The sequence below is a fragment of the Ziziphus jujuba genome, chromosome 6, assembly GCF_031755915.1.
Source record: "Ziziphus jujuba cultivar Dongzao chromosome 6, ASM3175591v1".
NCBI classification, from domain to species: Eukaryota; Viridiplantae; Streptophyta; class Magnoliopsida; order Rosales; family Rhamnaceae; genus Ziziphus; species Ziziphus jujuba.
Window position 1 is genome coordinate 9207527 of NC_083384.1, and position 16628 is coordinate 9224154.

The 16628-nt window shown below is 31.3% G+C and overlaps 2 protein-coding genes across 4 annotated transcripts; both read left to right on the forward strand.

Moving 5' to 3' along the window:
- Positions 1-8933: 8933 nt before the first annotated feature.
- LOC107430977 (uncharacterized) lies at positions 8934-11344 on the forward strand. Of its 2 annotated transcripts, none has more exons than XM_016041852.4 (4): positions 8934-9091; positions 9680-9828; positions 9957-10244; positions 10535-11344. In XM_016041852.4, the coding sequence occupies exons 2-4, from the start codon at positions 9688-9690 to the stop codon at positions 11180-11182; spliced, it is 1077 nt and encodes a 358-aa protein (XP_015897338.3). In that variant the 5' UTR covers positions 8934-9091; positions 9680-9687; the 3' UTR covers positions 11183-11344. The 2 variants fall into 2 exon arrangements, with proteins under 2 accessions (XP_015897338.3, XP_015897337.3); XM_016041851.4 differs by having other exon boundaries at positions 8935-9091; positions 9667-9828.
- Positions 11345-11767: 423 nt separating this feature from the next.
- Positions 11768-16037, forward strand: LOC107431005 (replication protein A 70 kDa DNA-binding subunit A). 2 transcript variants are annotated; one of them, XM_016041884.4, is made up of 3 exons: positions 11768-12254; positions 13305-13453; positions 13565-16037. In XM_016041884.4, the coding sequence occupies exons 1-3, from the start codon at positions 11956-11958 to the stop codon at positions 15628-15630; spliced, it is 2514 nt and encodes an 837-aa protein (XP_015897370.3). In that variant the 5' UTR covers positions 11768-11955; the 3' UTR covers positions 15631-16037. The 2 variants fall into 2 exon arrangements, with proteins under 2 accessions (XP_015897370.3, XP_015897369.3); XM_016041883.4 differs by having other exon boundaries at positions 13305-16037.
- Positions 16038-16628: the final 591 nt, after the last annotated feature.

Consider the following 16628-nt stretch of genomic DNA (forward strand, 5'->3'; position numbering starts at 1 on the left):
TAAAACTCAATCAACCTTTGTTTTTTTTTTTTTTTTTTTTGTTTCTTGTTTCTTTTTTCTCTTCCCTAAATCAAAAGTACATAAAATTAAAAGTCTTTTTTAAATCAATACTTCTAAAAATTCCTTCTCATCACTTGTAACATTCAATATCAAATTGTGTATTAATGTATTTTTGAGCATCATTCCCTTTCTCACTACTATTTTTGTAGTTTTTCATCTTCCCTTTTCAATGAACTTCAAGCATCATTGCTAATAATTGAACCATTTGACCATTTTAAGTCTTCAATATCAAAGCAAAACTAAAGTATAGTGAATTCCTTTTCCCCGTTTTTCTCATACTAATATCTCTAATTTTAAGATATAGTCAAAGGGTTTTAATTTTCTTAATACACTATATTAATTAGTTTGATATCTATTTTGTCTCTTATGGTTGTAGTGGACACCAATATATCTCAAATGCAATGAATAACAAAACAATTGCACGTGCTTTTTCCCCTCTAACGAACAAAAATTGCCGATGCTTACAAGTTACAATTAATTTTTGTTGACCATCTTATTAATTTTTCTCTATGAATTACGCACCTTTAATTAATTTTATTTTACGGATAAAAAATTAGATGACATTGAACCTGTTCCTTTCAAATAAAAAAGTTAAAAAAGAAAAGAAAAGAAAAGAAAATTATATGGCCTTAAATGCAAACCCAAGTTTTTGTTTTTTTTAAAAAAAAAGAAAATAAACCCAAGTTAACGTCAATATGATCTGTTCAGCGTACCAAATAGAATATCACGCCTCAAATTGAAATTTGATTGCATATTTGCATAATATTTATTTAATTTATATCCCAAGAAATAATTAAATAAATTTTGTAAATTGAAATTAAATTTGAACTATCACTTTTGTACTGTTTATAGATCAACGGCATTTTAAACTGTAAATTGGAATGTGAAATTGAATTTTGAAATTATTATTGTTTAAGACGAATCCCTTTATTAATTATTTCCTCTTTCGAGAAAATTGGCCGGGTGGAAAGTGGATTAATTAAGGACATTGCTTATAAATATTAGTGTTTGCGTCTTTATTTTTAGAGCAATACTATAGGCATTACATTTTTTTATTAAAATTTTGATAATAAATTATGTAATAATTTTTTAATAGTGTTAAATTGATATTGTTTTATATATATGGATAGATAAATTATTTAAAAATTACCAAATCATGATTATCAAAATTTTGATAAAAAAATTTAATCATTCTATATTTATCCTTATTTTTATTTATTTCATCCAAACCAAACAATTTTTACTATTTTTTGGATTATTTTTTGTTAAAAATGAGCGGAGACAAAAGTTAAAATCTCACTAATACTTTCATTTATAACTCTCTACCTAACTAAATATTTGCTAGTCCCAGCTAGCTAGAGACAAAACTATAGCCTCGCAATGTTTAATTGTATATGGGTATGAATACATTTAATTATTTTTAATTAATAGATTCCTTTGTAAAATATATTCTTATTTTTTAACTAATGAACCTAAATTAATATATTAATTAGATATATTTTTCCCATAAATTAAAGATATACAGACATATCACAAATTTTTTTATCCAAACAATTTAAATAGTAATAAGTAATCACAAATCTATGAATAAAAGTTGAATCAGCAAAATCTGTGTTTCATGTCCTACATTTAAAAATCTGATGACTTTTTTTTTTTTTTTTTTTTGGTTCTTAAATATCCCGACAGATTTAAACACTTTTGATGATAATTGTACTCTGCACAGTTTTATAACTTTAATTGTATCTTTACAACTAAGATATAGTATCCTTATACTATCAACTTTAGTAGGTAGGAGATTGCTTACTGACCTCTATATAATCATATAAAGGAAAGGTTTATAAATACTCCTACATAAAGCAGCTGACTTTAGATCTATATGGTTTGAAAAACTAATTAAAAGAGTAAATAGATTAATTTCTCAAAATTTTATGATCACTTGCTTGAAAATCAAAATTATGACACTGAGACTTATGGCAACCATCTCACAAAAGATATGGAGTTCGAATCATTCTGTACAAAAAAGGAAAAAAGATGATCTATTTCTTTTGTATATACAATGATTTAAACCATGATATAATATACAACTGTATTATTAATTTATAAATATACATGATCTTTGCAATGCAACGTTAAAATGGCAAAGAAAAGTTGACCTACTAATAGTGAACATGCACACAAGTCATTGTCCACTTCTTTCTTCATGCAGTTCAGATATTTAATACTAATTATTTTTTCCTTCTTTTTGTTTTTCATTAGAAAAATTAATCCTCCAAAATATAAACTATTTAACAAACGCAAAATATAATCCACCGACATAAAACCGTCTGACTTTATTTATTCTTTGCTTTGACATTATCTACATCCATATTCTTTGCTTATCCTTTTTGTGTATATTTAAAGGATTAGATATAAAGAAAAGGGTCTAGGTGTGAATGTGAATGTATATTAGATACCAATCCTAAGTAGCATGATTCTGAGCTGTTTCTTACTCTATCCAATCTAAAACCATTGACAAAATTAGTTAAATCAATTTTAAAGTTAGAACAAAACAAATAGAGTGCTGAAATTAATGAAGTATATATAGAGGAAGTTTTAGATCATCTTCTCCTATATTAAAATAATGAAACAATTAATAATAAATATATACACACTATAAATAGGCTTGCGAAACCATTGAAGAACTTGGTCAAAAACATTCTGTATATAACTTGATTTACAAAATCAATGTGTAAATTAGTGCCATGGCCCCAGCTTTTGTAAATTAAAAAAGTTTATTTTCTTGCAAAAAACACCAGGTTAAAGTACTTTTCTGGAAAAGGAAAGAAAAAAATGATTTGGGGTTAAGAAATTACTAATTTTTTCATAGAGAAAAGGATTCAAATATATAGATGAACTAAAATTTGTCTATACATGAACACCAAAAAAACAAAAAACAAAAAAAGCGAAAAACAGTAATAGAGACGGTTACACTGCTCTTTGTACGGTAAATAATTCAAGAAAATAAGCATTTTTTTACCTAAGAAAAAGAATATATTCTCTTTATTATGATAAGTGGTCCTTCCGAGGATGAATTAATATGGTTTTGGCATTCTCTCCAAGTTTCGTTGGGATTTTTTGGTAATAAGCTTAGGTGAGATTTGAAAATATGCACACACAACCATACAATGTTCTTCTTTCTATCAAAAAGGAGAGACAGTATTTTTATGTATATTTTACACTTTGTATTGTAATATATCTAATTTTTAAGTTTTTATGCATAGATAAAAATTTGTCCGATAATTAATCCCTATGGTTTAAAAAAAAAAAGTTTAAATATATACTGTTAAAATTAAAAATGGTGCATATATGGATAACTTGTCAATGTATTTTCTCTATTATTATTATTATTTTAAAAATTACGCATACAATGAGCAAAGAAAAACAAAAATTAAGTAATGAATTAGCCGCAAAACAGTCACATAAATATTACATATCACTATTTTTTTTTTTTATATATAGTTTTACCGGCATCCATTTTATATATATATATATATATTAAATACTTGTAAATGTTATTAACCATACATACACCAGCTGGTTAGCATTCCCAAACAAGAGACCCAAATTGATAAAATTTAGAAGTTTGAAAGCGACCACTAAATAATTAGAAACGAATTTGAATAATTCTGTCTATCTCACAATTAATATATGTTTTGTAATATCTGTTACCGTGAAACAAGATTGACAAAATATTATCTTTCAAGAAAGAGAAAGAAAATGAAGGTGATGGTACTGATTGTGGACCATGTTTGTGATAGTTTTGGAGTTTTATTTGTAATTTTTAAGGGTTTTAGAGAGAGAAAATGCTGCAAACTGAACTGGGTTCCAATTACACTGAGATGAATGACATAGAATTGGAAACTTCTCTTGATTAATTTCAATTTTGGTTATCATCGAATTTGATGAAAATATATTATACTTCAATATTCCGGTTATAGTAGTATACATATTATGGGCAATATTGGACTCTTAAACATTCAAGCAATGGTTTTGACTTTTCGGATTTAAGTTGGCCTCATATATATATATATATATGTTATAAATTTAAAAAATGAAAATTATTATAACAGATTTACATATATATATATATATATATATATAATTAAAATAAGAAAGAAAACTAATATAGTAATATTCTTTTTAAAAGGGTTAATTTTTTAACAGCTTATATAAGCTGTCCTTTAAAAACAAACTAAGATTGTGAGTTTGCTTTTATTATTAACACTTTACGTCAAAAGGGCCACTTATAAAATATAAATTTCACATGTTTATGGTCAGGCATATTTTTTCAGTATAATAAATAAAAGCTTATGGCCCTGTTTCATTAAATAAATTAATAAACAAAAAGTGTTGTTAATAACATATGGTGGGGTGGAATTAAGAAGATGGGACCCAGCATTTGATATGAAAATGAAAATTTTGAATAAATGAGAAAGCAAAAATATTAATTGAAGGAAGAGGTCACATGGGGCAGATTAATAAAGACCCAAAACGGTGTCGGATATGAGGTAAAAGGGACAAAAGACGGTGCGAAAGGGCTAAGAAGTAGGAGAAGAAACGCGTTTTTGTTTTTGTTTTTGTTTTTCAGAATGAATAATAAATACGAGAGAGAGAGAGAGTAGTGCATAGTTTTTTAGGGTTTGTAAAGGAGGTGTCGGTATCGGAATTGATAGCATTACATGGGAGGACGGGATGGGCCTTCGTGGATTATTCCACATGGCCTGTGCATGTGCACCCTTCTTCTATGTGATCATGATGTCAGATACTCTCTCTTCTCTCTCTCTCTCTCTCTCTTTCTCTCTCTCTAATAATAATTATCACGTTTGTTGGTGAAAATGTCGACGCTGCCATGCATCACGCCACTTGTACAACGTCCATCCATCACACACACACACACATACATATATATATATATATATATTTTTTTTTTCCTTGGATATTTTTTAAAGTTTTTGGCCCATACAAAATTTGAATATTACTTCTCAGCCAAAAATACAATGATATTATAATAATTTGTTTTTTTTTTGGGTAAATAAAATAATTTCTACATTGATTGCCGTCTTTTGAACCATTCTTATATCCCCTTTCATGTTTTCTTATTGGGGTAACGTTAAATTTGAATATAACACATTTGCATTAAATTTAGTTTGTGTATATATATAGATCAAAAGTCACATTTTAATGTTTAATTAGTTAATATATTATTATAACTTATTTATAAATAAATAAACTTTTTAAAGAATAAGTAAAAAATAATTAAATATTAATATATGGATTTTAATACAAATCTTTGTATATTTGTTTTGTGTCTCCGATATTATTCATATAAATAGAGTTTTGATTTATATTTGCCTTTTATTAAAGTTGTCACATAATAATAATATTCTTAAACAAACACTTTTTTAGGTTAATTGAACAACATTTGTCATTTAAATCGTGTTTTGGAAATAAAAAATTAAAACCGAAAAGGAAAGAAAGTGCGCAATCAATTTTGTTTTTATTATCAATTGTAATTGCATGAGAATTTGTGATCTAAACCCCCTGGAAGACTCCTAGTATATTAGTTGTAAATTAATGGAGTAATTTTCTTCTTCACAATAAAAATGATGTAATCTTTTTCTCTTCTTATTTTGGATAAAAGATATTTGTAAATATTAATTACACTTTGATATTATTGATCTATAAAATTTTAAATTTTTAAGCATTAAACTTTTTAAAATAATATTTAGATTATTAATTTTTCAATTTATAACAAATTGATCTAATTTCTAATTTTGTCATACAAATTAATAACAATTCTTTCAACAATAAAATCAAAAACAACAAAGTTTGTGAAGAAATAAATTAAGGCGTTAAATATGAAAATATTATCAATTTATCTGACCAAATAGGAGATTAGGTCAACCTACAATAAATTGAAAAATTAAGAATCTAATTAGCTAATTGTGAAATTTGAAATGGACGATGGTTCTGTTCCCAGTCAAACATTTCAGCATGGCAATCTCATTTTCATATGTTCTGGCTTAAAAGCCCAAGAGTAGTTTTCAATCAGTATCTGCTCGCTATGACATGGCCCATGTATGTCAATCATCAACTCCCATCATGCATGCATGCGAGTGGGGGTGCAATTGCCCAATAAGAGCCATTTATTCACTTTTTCTCTCTAGCTTGTTTATTTTAGCTCGTAGAATTCAACAAATACTTGAGTGCTTTGGCTACTATCAACTTAAGCAGAGAAAAAAAAAATGGAAAGAAAGAAACTTAAAACAAAAACAAAAGTGCATTAAAATTTTACCAAAAAACCAAGAAAAAGAAAAGTGCATCTAAATTGGGATGCTGCAACTAGTCCTGTTGCCATTTTGGTGGTTGTCACTATTTGATTCAGAAATCAAAACAAATTGTTAAGAGATTCCAAGTTACCCAATTACAAAAACGGAATACAGGTTGGGAAAATTTGCTAGAGACCTAAAGGGCTCAAGTATGCACCATTCCAGCTTGATCTTCAAAGCCGGCCTGTTTAGCTGCCGGACTGAGCTAAAGCCTATATTAACCAATTGGACCTTGAATTTTTAGAGGGGTATTTTAGGATCCCAGTTGAAATTTATAAATTCTGTACCAAATACAAATACTCTACCGTCGCTACGTAGTTTTTTATTTGAATTTATCAAATTTAATCTCAGTTTGTATTTATATTTATTTATTATTATTATTTTTTTTCCTACCATCTATCCCATCCAATCTTTTCGTCTATCTAAACTCGTCTAGTATTCAAACAAATTAACATATGAAATTAATTTCTTAACCATGTAAAAATCTCATTATTTAGAAAGGAAAGAGAGAAAAAGATTATGCTTGCTTGGAAGTTTGGTTTCCATGAAGATTTGAGAAACTATAGGTTTTGAAGCTTTACGGTTCAAATGAGCCTTTTCCTTTGTTCATGGATTTAAAACAGAATTATCTTCGTTCCCACCTTTACCCATCTGACTTTGTTCCAAAATTTTGCATCATTTTTGTCTGAGTTTTTTTAGCCATTGGTTATCAAGAAGAATTATTGGATTTTATTTATTTATTTATTATTTTTTGGGGCAAATTTTGGGCCAAAAACTTTGTTGATTTCAAAGCATTTCCAATGGCATTGGTTAATCAAATACATGGCAGTAGAAAAAAGAAAAAAAAAAAGAAGAAAAAAAGTAAAACACATGAAAGACAGGTGCTAGATTACAGGTGAGTAGGCGACCCACATTGTCTTGTGCGTCCGGCCCATTGAAGCTCTTCTTACCCTGGATCGCTCTTTGTTGAATTTTGAGGATGATTTTTTTCATAATTTTTTATTTTTTATTTTTAACCCTCTCTTCGATTTCATCGTTTTCTAATTGTAAGTTATTTTCACCAGCTTGCTGTTGCACGTTGAGGTCGTTTCCGTGCTATTTTTCTCGACTGCCAAACGCTCTGTGGTATTTTTACGACTAAAAAAGGTTGGGTTTAATTAATTTTTTTCCTCTTTCTGATTTGATTAGTTTCTAAATAGGTTTACAATAACATATAGTAAAATATTAACAAACAATATTTATCCATATATATATAGAGTATCCAAAACGTTTTAAAATATAATGAATGATTATGTTTTTGATAAGTATAATACGTTTATAGTTAAAAACTATACCGAGTGTTTTTTTTTTTTTAAACAATTAATTTAAATTATAATTTATTCAAAATTTTTTTTATTATGATTTAAATTAAAATCAATATTTTTCTTCGATAATAATAATAACAATATAGTTATTTAATTTATACCATATCAAATGTTATAAGAAAAAAAAAAAACTGAAGTAGTGATTTTATTTTATTTTATGAAAAATTTAAGTAGTCATGAAATATAACAAATAACATTGGTTTAGAACCTTCTAGAGAGGAACTATGTGGAGCAATCGCGTCCACAATTTTCAATTGCAGGTTGGGCCCAATAATCGGATCGAAACGACAACTATTTGAAGCCAAACCACATTGAAGCTTGGTTTCAGTTTGTTGAAAAAGAAAAAAAAAAAAAAAAAAAACTCCTAACCGATAATAACAAGTAACCCACGTGAAGCTGTGGAACCCGTAATCGATTTCATGGCTCATATTTCAACAAACGCTTCAGAATTGGAAATTATTGGGTCCGATCGGTTTTATTTTATTTTTTGTTGTTGTTGTTGTTGATTGGTCCAATTCGTTTACTACTCATAAATTCATTAATTATATCATATTATTCCATCAAATATAATATATTGTTTATATTATTTTAAATTTTAATATAATTAAATTTTAATTGATAAATAATTTATCATCGAAATAATTTATTTATTTAATCTATGTACTTTTCTTTTAAAGAATAATTAAATTATTTACTTTATTTTTAAAAAATATATTTTATCCAAAAATATCTTAAAATGTTATAGTATATTTCATATTCCAACCAATATATATATCTATAAATATATATATATATATATATATAAACATACATATCTTAAAAATGATAAATTCTTTTATTTTTTTATTTTTTATTTTTGAAAGCGTAATGAATGTTTTTTATACTTCTCGGCTGTTACTATTTTATAATAAAAATAATATATATACACCTATATTAATTTTTCCAAAATGTTTATACCTTTAAAATATATGATAAAAATAAAAAATAATTTTTGAATTTGTTTTTTCAAAATTATTTTAAAAATAAAATGAATAACATAATTCAATTTAAAATAATTAAACATATTAATAAATTCACATTAAAGCAGTTGAATACATATATATATATATATATATATATATATATATATATTTTGTTTTTTTTTTCGTTTTGGATGAATTGGTATTATAGAATTGGTAGGTCGTGGCTGTTCTAACGAATAATTTCTCTTATGTGTCCGTGTCATCCACACGTCCTTGACAGTTACCAGTTCTCTCGAAGTTGAGGTTGGGATTTTCCTTCAAAGCTGACGATTCTTGGGTATTTTTCTCTCCTCCCAAACACCTCGCTAACATTTTCATTCCTCATGTAGATTAATTATTATTTTTTTTCATCGAGTTGTGTCGATTTCTGTTCTCTCGCTGATCATTTTCAGATTGTTTATTCTATGCGGATTAGCTTGAATAGTTTAGTTTTCCATTTCCAATTTCGTCTCGCTCTGCCTGTATTTTGATGAACAAAAATTTTGTATTTATGGTTTGTGGATTTTTTTTTTAAATAATTTTTTAAGTTTGCTCTATATGTGCAATAAAAGTCCAAGTAATTGAATTCCTTTACTCGTTATGCCTAACCTTTGACTCGTGATTACAGACACCGGTTTTTCAGTCCTAATAATTTTTGGTCATAGTGATTTGTTGTTGTAAATTAGTATGAATAGGCGAAGGATTAAGGTATTTTGTTATTGTTAAATATGGTATGGATAATGGAAGTATGTTAATTTGAGCTTGACCATGTAATCTTTGGGATAATAGTCTTTCTCTTTTGATGAATATAATTGGCTTTTGGAGTAGATTTTCATTATTTATTTAATTATTTTTCCTCTTATTATTGCTAAGTTTCATTGAGCAGGGAAGAAAATGGATTTTTTCTTGAAGGGAATGAATGAGGAGACCTCTGAATGCCCTTTTGATATTAAGGACATCCAAAGATGTCCATTTTTGAGGAACATCAACAAACCCACAAATTTTTCCTTTTCTTCAGTGAACCTTTCCATGCCTGTAAGCTCTCTCTTTTCTTATCGTATTCTGTTGGCCTCTATTTTACTTGTTTGTAATGTCTATTTCAATATAAATTAGTAGTAGGCAATCAATTTCATCATGTCTATTTTTGCCTTTTTCTGCTGCAGGGAGCCAAAGGTCCAATATTTGAAGATGGTCCTAGTTTTGATACGGCATTTAAGATATTTCATGGGAAGGATGGGGTTGTACCACTATCTGGGAGATCTAGTGGTCATGATGATGTTCCGGATTTTGCGCCTGCGCCACTTTTCAATCCTCTAGCAGCAAAATCTGCCACCATAAGTCTTTCAGCGTTTGGACCAGGAGGGCCTTTCAACTTTGGTTCATTCTATGAGAAATGGAAGAAGCAGCAGAACTCTGAATCATCTAGCAAGAAGAAACCCTCTTCTTCTCAGGTAGCTATACATTCTTTTGTTGAACCTACTGTTTTTCCAATAGAATGCAAGTTCTTTGGATTGGGGGAAAAAATATCATATGAAAACGTAGCATTAGTAGATTGGCCTTGGGATTCCATTTTATCTCCTGGATAGTTTTCACTCTAGGATGTTGCATAAGTACCAATACAGCAAACCATAATTGACCACTATTTTCACAAATCATGGAAAAAGCTGTTAGTTTGTTCCTTGACTTGCATACCATATGGTTTACAAGCAAATAATTTATGTTAATATTATGAATATTGCAGAAAGGAAATTCATCACAACATGAGGCTTTAGGAAATGAGTGGTTGAAAACAGGAAACTGCCCAATTGCCAAGTCTTGCAGAGCTGTGAGCCGTGTTCTCCCACTTATTGCATCAGCACTTCAACCACCAGCCGGTATGAAGATTAGATGCCCTCCTGCAGTTGTTGCTGCAAGGGCAGCGCTAGCTCGGACTGCACTTGTAAAGTCCTTACGTCCTCAACCGCTACCAGAAAAAATGCTTGCCATCGCAGCCTTGGGTATGGCAGTCAATGTCCCCTTGGGTGTATGGAAGGAGCATACTAAGAAGTTTTCACTCTCATGGTTTGCAGCAATACATGCTGCTGTGCCTTTCATAGCCATGCTTAGGAAGTCTGTGTTAATGCCCAAAACAGCAATGGCATTGACCATTGCAGCTTCTATCCTAGGACAGGTTATTGGTTCGAGAGCTGAAAGGCTCCGGCTTAAAACAGTGGCAGAGAGAGAAAAGGGAATGGCACAGACAGCAACTTCTGGTGCCATTGTAGGGTTTGGCAAAAGCCAGGTTGATAGCATTGGTGGTGTTACTTGTGGTGCAGAAGGCATGATGTTTGACCCATTTTCTGTGAAAGGTGCTGGGTCAACTTCTTCATCCGCAGATGTGTGTTTTTGAGGTCACTTTTGCAAGTAACGTTAAATAAAATGAAATAAAGTATTGATGGTTATATATAGAGTAGAGCTTTGAACTTCAGAGATGTATTATTCATTAATACTTTTGAAACTCTGTATTTAATCATCGTTATTATATGAAATAAGAATCTTTGTTTTGTTCGTATGTTTTGGTACTCAAATCACTTATCTTAATATAAATTTTATTTAATTTGTTTAATTTATTTAATTTAATCCTCAATCTAATATTTTTGTTTTTCTTAATTTCAATTGAACTAATATCTTTAAAAAAATGTTTTAATTTTTTAAATAACAAATCATGACGAAGACTACCTTAATCTGCCAGCTCGATACTCTTCTTCGATTTCCGGTTTACTAAAAGCCCATTCAGTGATGCGTACGGGAGAAGCCTGTTTCATTATGTGAGACTCTAATACGACGTCGTCTATTTAATTAAGGGAATGATTGATAAATAAAGGACATGTTATTGACGTATGTGTTAAGCACACGTGTGGTAGAGAAATGAGGACACATACGGAATTTTAAAGAATCCAAAACACTTTTTTATAAATATGTCCAAAATACCAACAAGAGTTCTCAGTTTTCCCTCTCAAATTCATTTCTGGCGCTTCACATTCCACACTGCTCTCTGTTTCTAGGGTTTCAATCAAAACACCCAAACCGCCGATTTTTCTCTCGCTTTCTTTTTCCGATCGATTTTCTCGCGCTTTCTCTCCTTCCAAACACTCCCAATTCCATCTGGTTTCAGTTCGGAAAATGGAGACGACGACGCTGACGGAGGGAGCGATAATGAAGATATGCAGGGACGAGTATCCGAAAGGGGAGAACTGGAAGCCAGTGTTGCAGATACTTGATGTGAGGATGGTGAACACGCAGGGAGGACAACCGGTTGCTCCAGAGAAGGAGAGGTACAGGGTGGTGATCTCCGATGGGGCTTATCATCAGCAAGGAATGCTGGGGACTCAGAACAATGATCTGGTCAGGCAAGGAAGGTTGCAGAAGGGATCGCTTGTCCGCTTGAAGGAGTTTGTTTGCACTCCAGTACAAGCCCGCCTGTATGTTACTAAGTCTCTTGTTTGTCTGTGTGTATGTTCATATGGAGAAACGGCTAGATTAGTGTGAATGAATGCGTTGCAGAGTTTTTTTTTTTTTTTTTTTTCCTTCTTAATTTTAATATTTATATATATATATATATATATATATATATATATATATATATATATATATATATATATATATATATATATATATATATATATATATATATATGGCTATGATTTTTAAGGATCGATTGAGGAAAATGAGATGAATTGGTTCTCAAAGGAGTGATTTTGTTATGGATTTTCATTCAATTTTTTGAGAATGTATTTTATTTTGGAGGTTAGGGTTTGTGTTGCTTTCTTTCTTCTTTGGGAAAAGGGTATGGAAAGGGGTTATCTTTTACGAGTTCTTAGGTGAGACGCTCATTTAACAACTCGGAGATTGAAATTAAATTTTGATATTCACGACAAAGAAAGATAATAAATTAAATTTTCAATTTTATTTTATTTTTTTTAAAACGTAGTAAAGCCTTCTTGTTTTGCGTTTGTTGGTTCGTTGGAATCTTTATATTACTCTCTCAATGTTTAGGTCTGAACCATGCCTATTTACCCCCTGTTTAATTATAAGCGTTTTGCATCCTGTCTCACTATCCTGAAGGTATTGGGTCATAGGCATGTCCACTCCTAAATATCAGTGGTGAAAGAAATATCATAATGCTCTTGGTTTATTTATGCTTTTAACACTCTTCTAGGTTTTCCTGCAATAAATTGTGGGTGAGTGGACTGTTGGATTAAGTCAATAATTAATTCAGTTCTCTTGCTTTGTGAGGCAGGTTAGAAGTTTGTGTCACTTGCTTATCAATTTCAAATCTCCTACCTTCACCTTTTAACTACTTGATCTTAAATATCTTCTCTTTTTTATGTTGTTTCAAACGTGTTCGTATTTGTTACGTGCTTTTCTATTTTTTTGTAAAGCTCTTGATCCACTCAAATTATGTAAATTAACGTTTCCTCTTACCATGTCTCTTTTTTGTGTAACATGCTGGTTTCTTTTACTGCTTGCAGAATCATTATTATAGTTGATCTAGATTTGATACTTGAAACATGTGATCTCATTGGTGAACCTGAGCCAGCACCGAAATTTGTGAATACACCACCATCAGGGGCAGTTACTGGAAATCCACAATCATCTGTTGGGAATAAACCTTCTGGAGGTCAGGTTAATGAAACTGTGCCTGCAACATCTGTAGAACAGCCTAGAATGAATCAATCATTTGGCAGTGCTTATTCTACTAATCCTAACTCGGGGAGATATGCTGCACCAGGTACACCGTCCATTTACCCTAAAATAGAGCCCGGTGCTGGGTTTCCTAGACCGGCTCCGGTAGGTGGGTCATATAGCAATCAGAACATGGGCTTTAATAACCCTAGATCTGAGGTTTCAAGACCGCCTCAAAATTCTCATGTCCGTGCACCTTATCCATCATATCAGCAGCCGCCTCCAATGTACTCTAACAGAGGACCAATAGCCAAAAATGAAGCTCCTGCTAGGATTTTACCAATTGCTGCTCTGAATCCCTATCAGGGAAGGTGGACAATCAAGGCTAGAGTGACATCAAAGGGAGAACTTAGGCACTTTAACAATCCTCGTGGTGATGGGAAAGTATTTTCTTTTGATCTTCTTGATTCTGAGGGTGGGGAAATTCGGGTGACCTGCTTTAATGCTGTGGCTGATCAATTTTACAATCAGATTGAAGTTGGTAAGATTTATATGATTTCAAGAGGAAGCTTAAAACCAGCTCAAAAGGCTTTCAACCACCTCCATAATGATCATGAAATTTTTCTGGAGAGCACATCGATAGTACAGCCATGCTATGAGGATGACAACTCTATTCCACGGCAGCAGTTTCATTTCCATCCTATAAGTGATGTACAAGAGATGGACAACAATAGTGTTGTGGATTTAATAGGTGTGGTATCATTTATTAATCCCGCTTCTTCAATAATGAGAAAAAATGGTACTGAAACTCAAAAGAGATCACTCCATTTGAAGGATATGTCTGGCAGAAGTGTTGAATTAACTCTGTGGGGAAACTTTTGCAATGCAGAAGGACAAAGACTGCAAAATATGTGTGATTCTGGGGTATTTCCAGTTCTGGCTGTGAAATCCGGCAGAGTCAATGATTTCAATGGGAAGGCAGTGGGAACTATTTCTTCAAGTCAGCTCTTTATAAACCCAGATTTTCCAGAGGCTCACAGGCTGAAGGAATGGTTTGACAAGGAAGGTAGAAATGCCCCATCAGTATCTATTTCCAGGGAAATATCTACTGTGGGTAGAACAGATATGCGAAAGACCATATCCCAAATTAAAGATGAGAAGTTAGGGACTTCTGAGAAGCCAGATTGGATAACAGTAGGTGCAACCATTTCATTCATTAAGGTTGATAATTTCTGCTACACAGCATGCCCTCTCATGATTGGCGATCGACAATGTAACAAAAAGGTTACAAATAATGGAGATGGAAAATGGCGGTGTGATAGATGTGATCAATCCATTGAAGAATGTGACTACAGGTATATACTCCAATTACAGATACAAGACCACACTGGCTTAACTTGGGTAACTGCATTTCAGGAGGGTGGTGAGGAAGTAATGGGTGTATCTGCAAAAAGTTTGTATTATTTGAAACATGAGGAGCAAGATGATGAGAAATTTGCACAAATTGTTCGCAAGGTTCTTTTTAACAAATTCATATTCAAGTTGAAAATTAAGGAGGAAACTTTTAGTGATGAACAACGTGTGAAGTCAACTGTTGTCAAAGCAGAAAGGGTGAACTTTTCATCGGAGTCTAAATTCCTTTTGAATTTGATGGACAAGTTGAAAGCAGGAAATTCGAGTTCTTCTATCCCAAAGGTTGAAAATATCATTCCAAACCCTGGTTTGAATACCAATGCTCCTGGAAATTTTGGAACTAGACAGCCAACACCTGCTGACTTTGGTAACAGTGTCAATGCAGTTAGAGAATTTGGAACACCAGCAAATCAAGTGGGTCAGTATGGAAACCGATATTCTAGTTCAGGGTGTCCGTCAATTGGCTCTTCTGGTATGTATCTGAGCTGTAATAGCTGTGGGGGTACTGGTCATAGCTCGATGAACTGCCCAAGTATAGCAAATAGTCCAGGACTATCATCGGGAGGGGGCTATGGAAATAGAGCATCATCTGGCCCAAGCTTTGGTAATTCTTCTGATGAATGCTATAAATGCCATCAAACAGGGCATTGGGCAAGAGACTGTCCAGGGTCATCTAATATTCCTCCATCTTATGGAAGCGGCAGTGTTGTTCCTGGAAGATATGGAGGTGTTCCAAAACAGCAAGTCGGTGGCTTTTGAACTCGTTCTCAGAAGAAAAAGTTTTGTACAAAATCATGCATGTGTCATCAGTATCATGCTAATCTATGCGGTTAGTCCCCTAGTTTCCCTGCTGCATTGCAGAGGGTTCGGACCGAGACTGTTCTTGCAGACTAGATGAAGCAGCGGCAAAGCTTTATTACACTGAATAGTCATGATTTTGGCTCCATAATCCTTTTCTTTTAGGGAAGTGAAGCTTAGTGGAAAGTTTGGGTTTTGTTTTCTTATTCCTGTAACATATGTTTTTTGCATAATATGTACTTAGTTTTGACTAAATTTAGGTGTTCTAGTACAGTTTTTTAGTTTTGATTCTGTATGTTATTATAATGCCGAATGCAAAAGTCCTGTTAAGATCCAAAATGCATTGAAGGGTCTGCTTATGATCTCCATGAGAATTGTGTTCTTTTCGTCGTCCTCTGGTGAAAATCTTTGAAATTCATTTCCTGGCTAGATTTAAGCCGTCAACTTATCAAATAAGGGCTCCAACTAGATTATTCAAACAAGCTTCTTCCGTTGATCATCATTTGCCTCATTCTAGTTAAACCTCTGTCTAATAAACCATTGAACTTTTTATTTATTTATTTTATGTTTAATTTAATTTTTGTTTTTTCACTTTGGAAAATGGATTAATTTAAAGAAAAACAGTAAGATACAAGAGAAATCATTAAAATAAAAAACTCTTATTGCAAAAAGCCCATTGACAGAGAGCATGTCATATGGGGCTGCTCCAGAAATCCAACAAATAGAATGAAAGGAAAAAAGAGCAGAAAGTCTTCGTATCCTCTCGAAGACTCGAAAAATTATTATTATTTGTTATCACAAATAAAAAATAATGATGCCCTGATAATATTCATATTTATATGTCCTCTTGTTACTACCAAAATATTAGAAAGACAAATGGGTTTTTTAAATTGACACAAAAAAAAAAAAAATGATTTTTGAAACTAATTCTTAAAAAAATTCACAATTTTATCTTAACC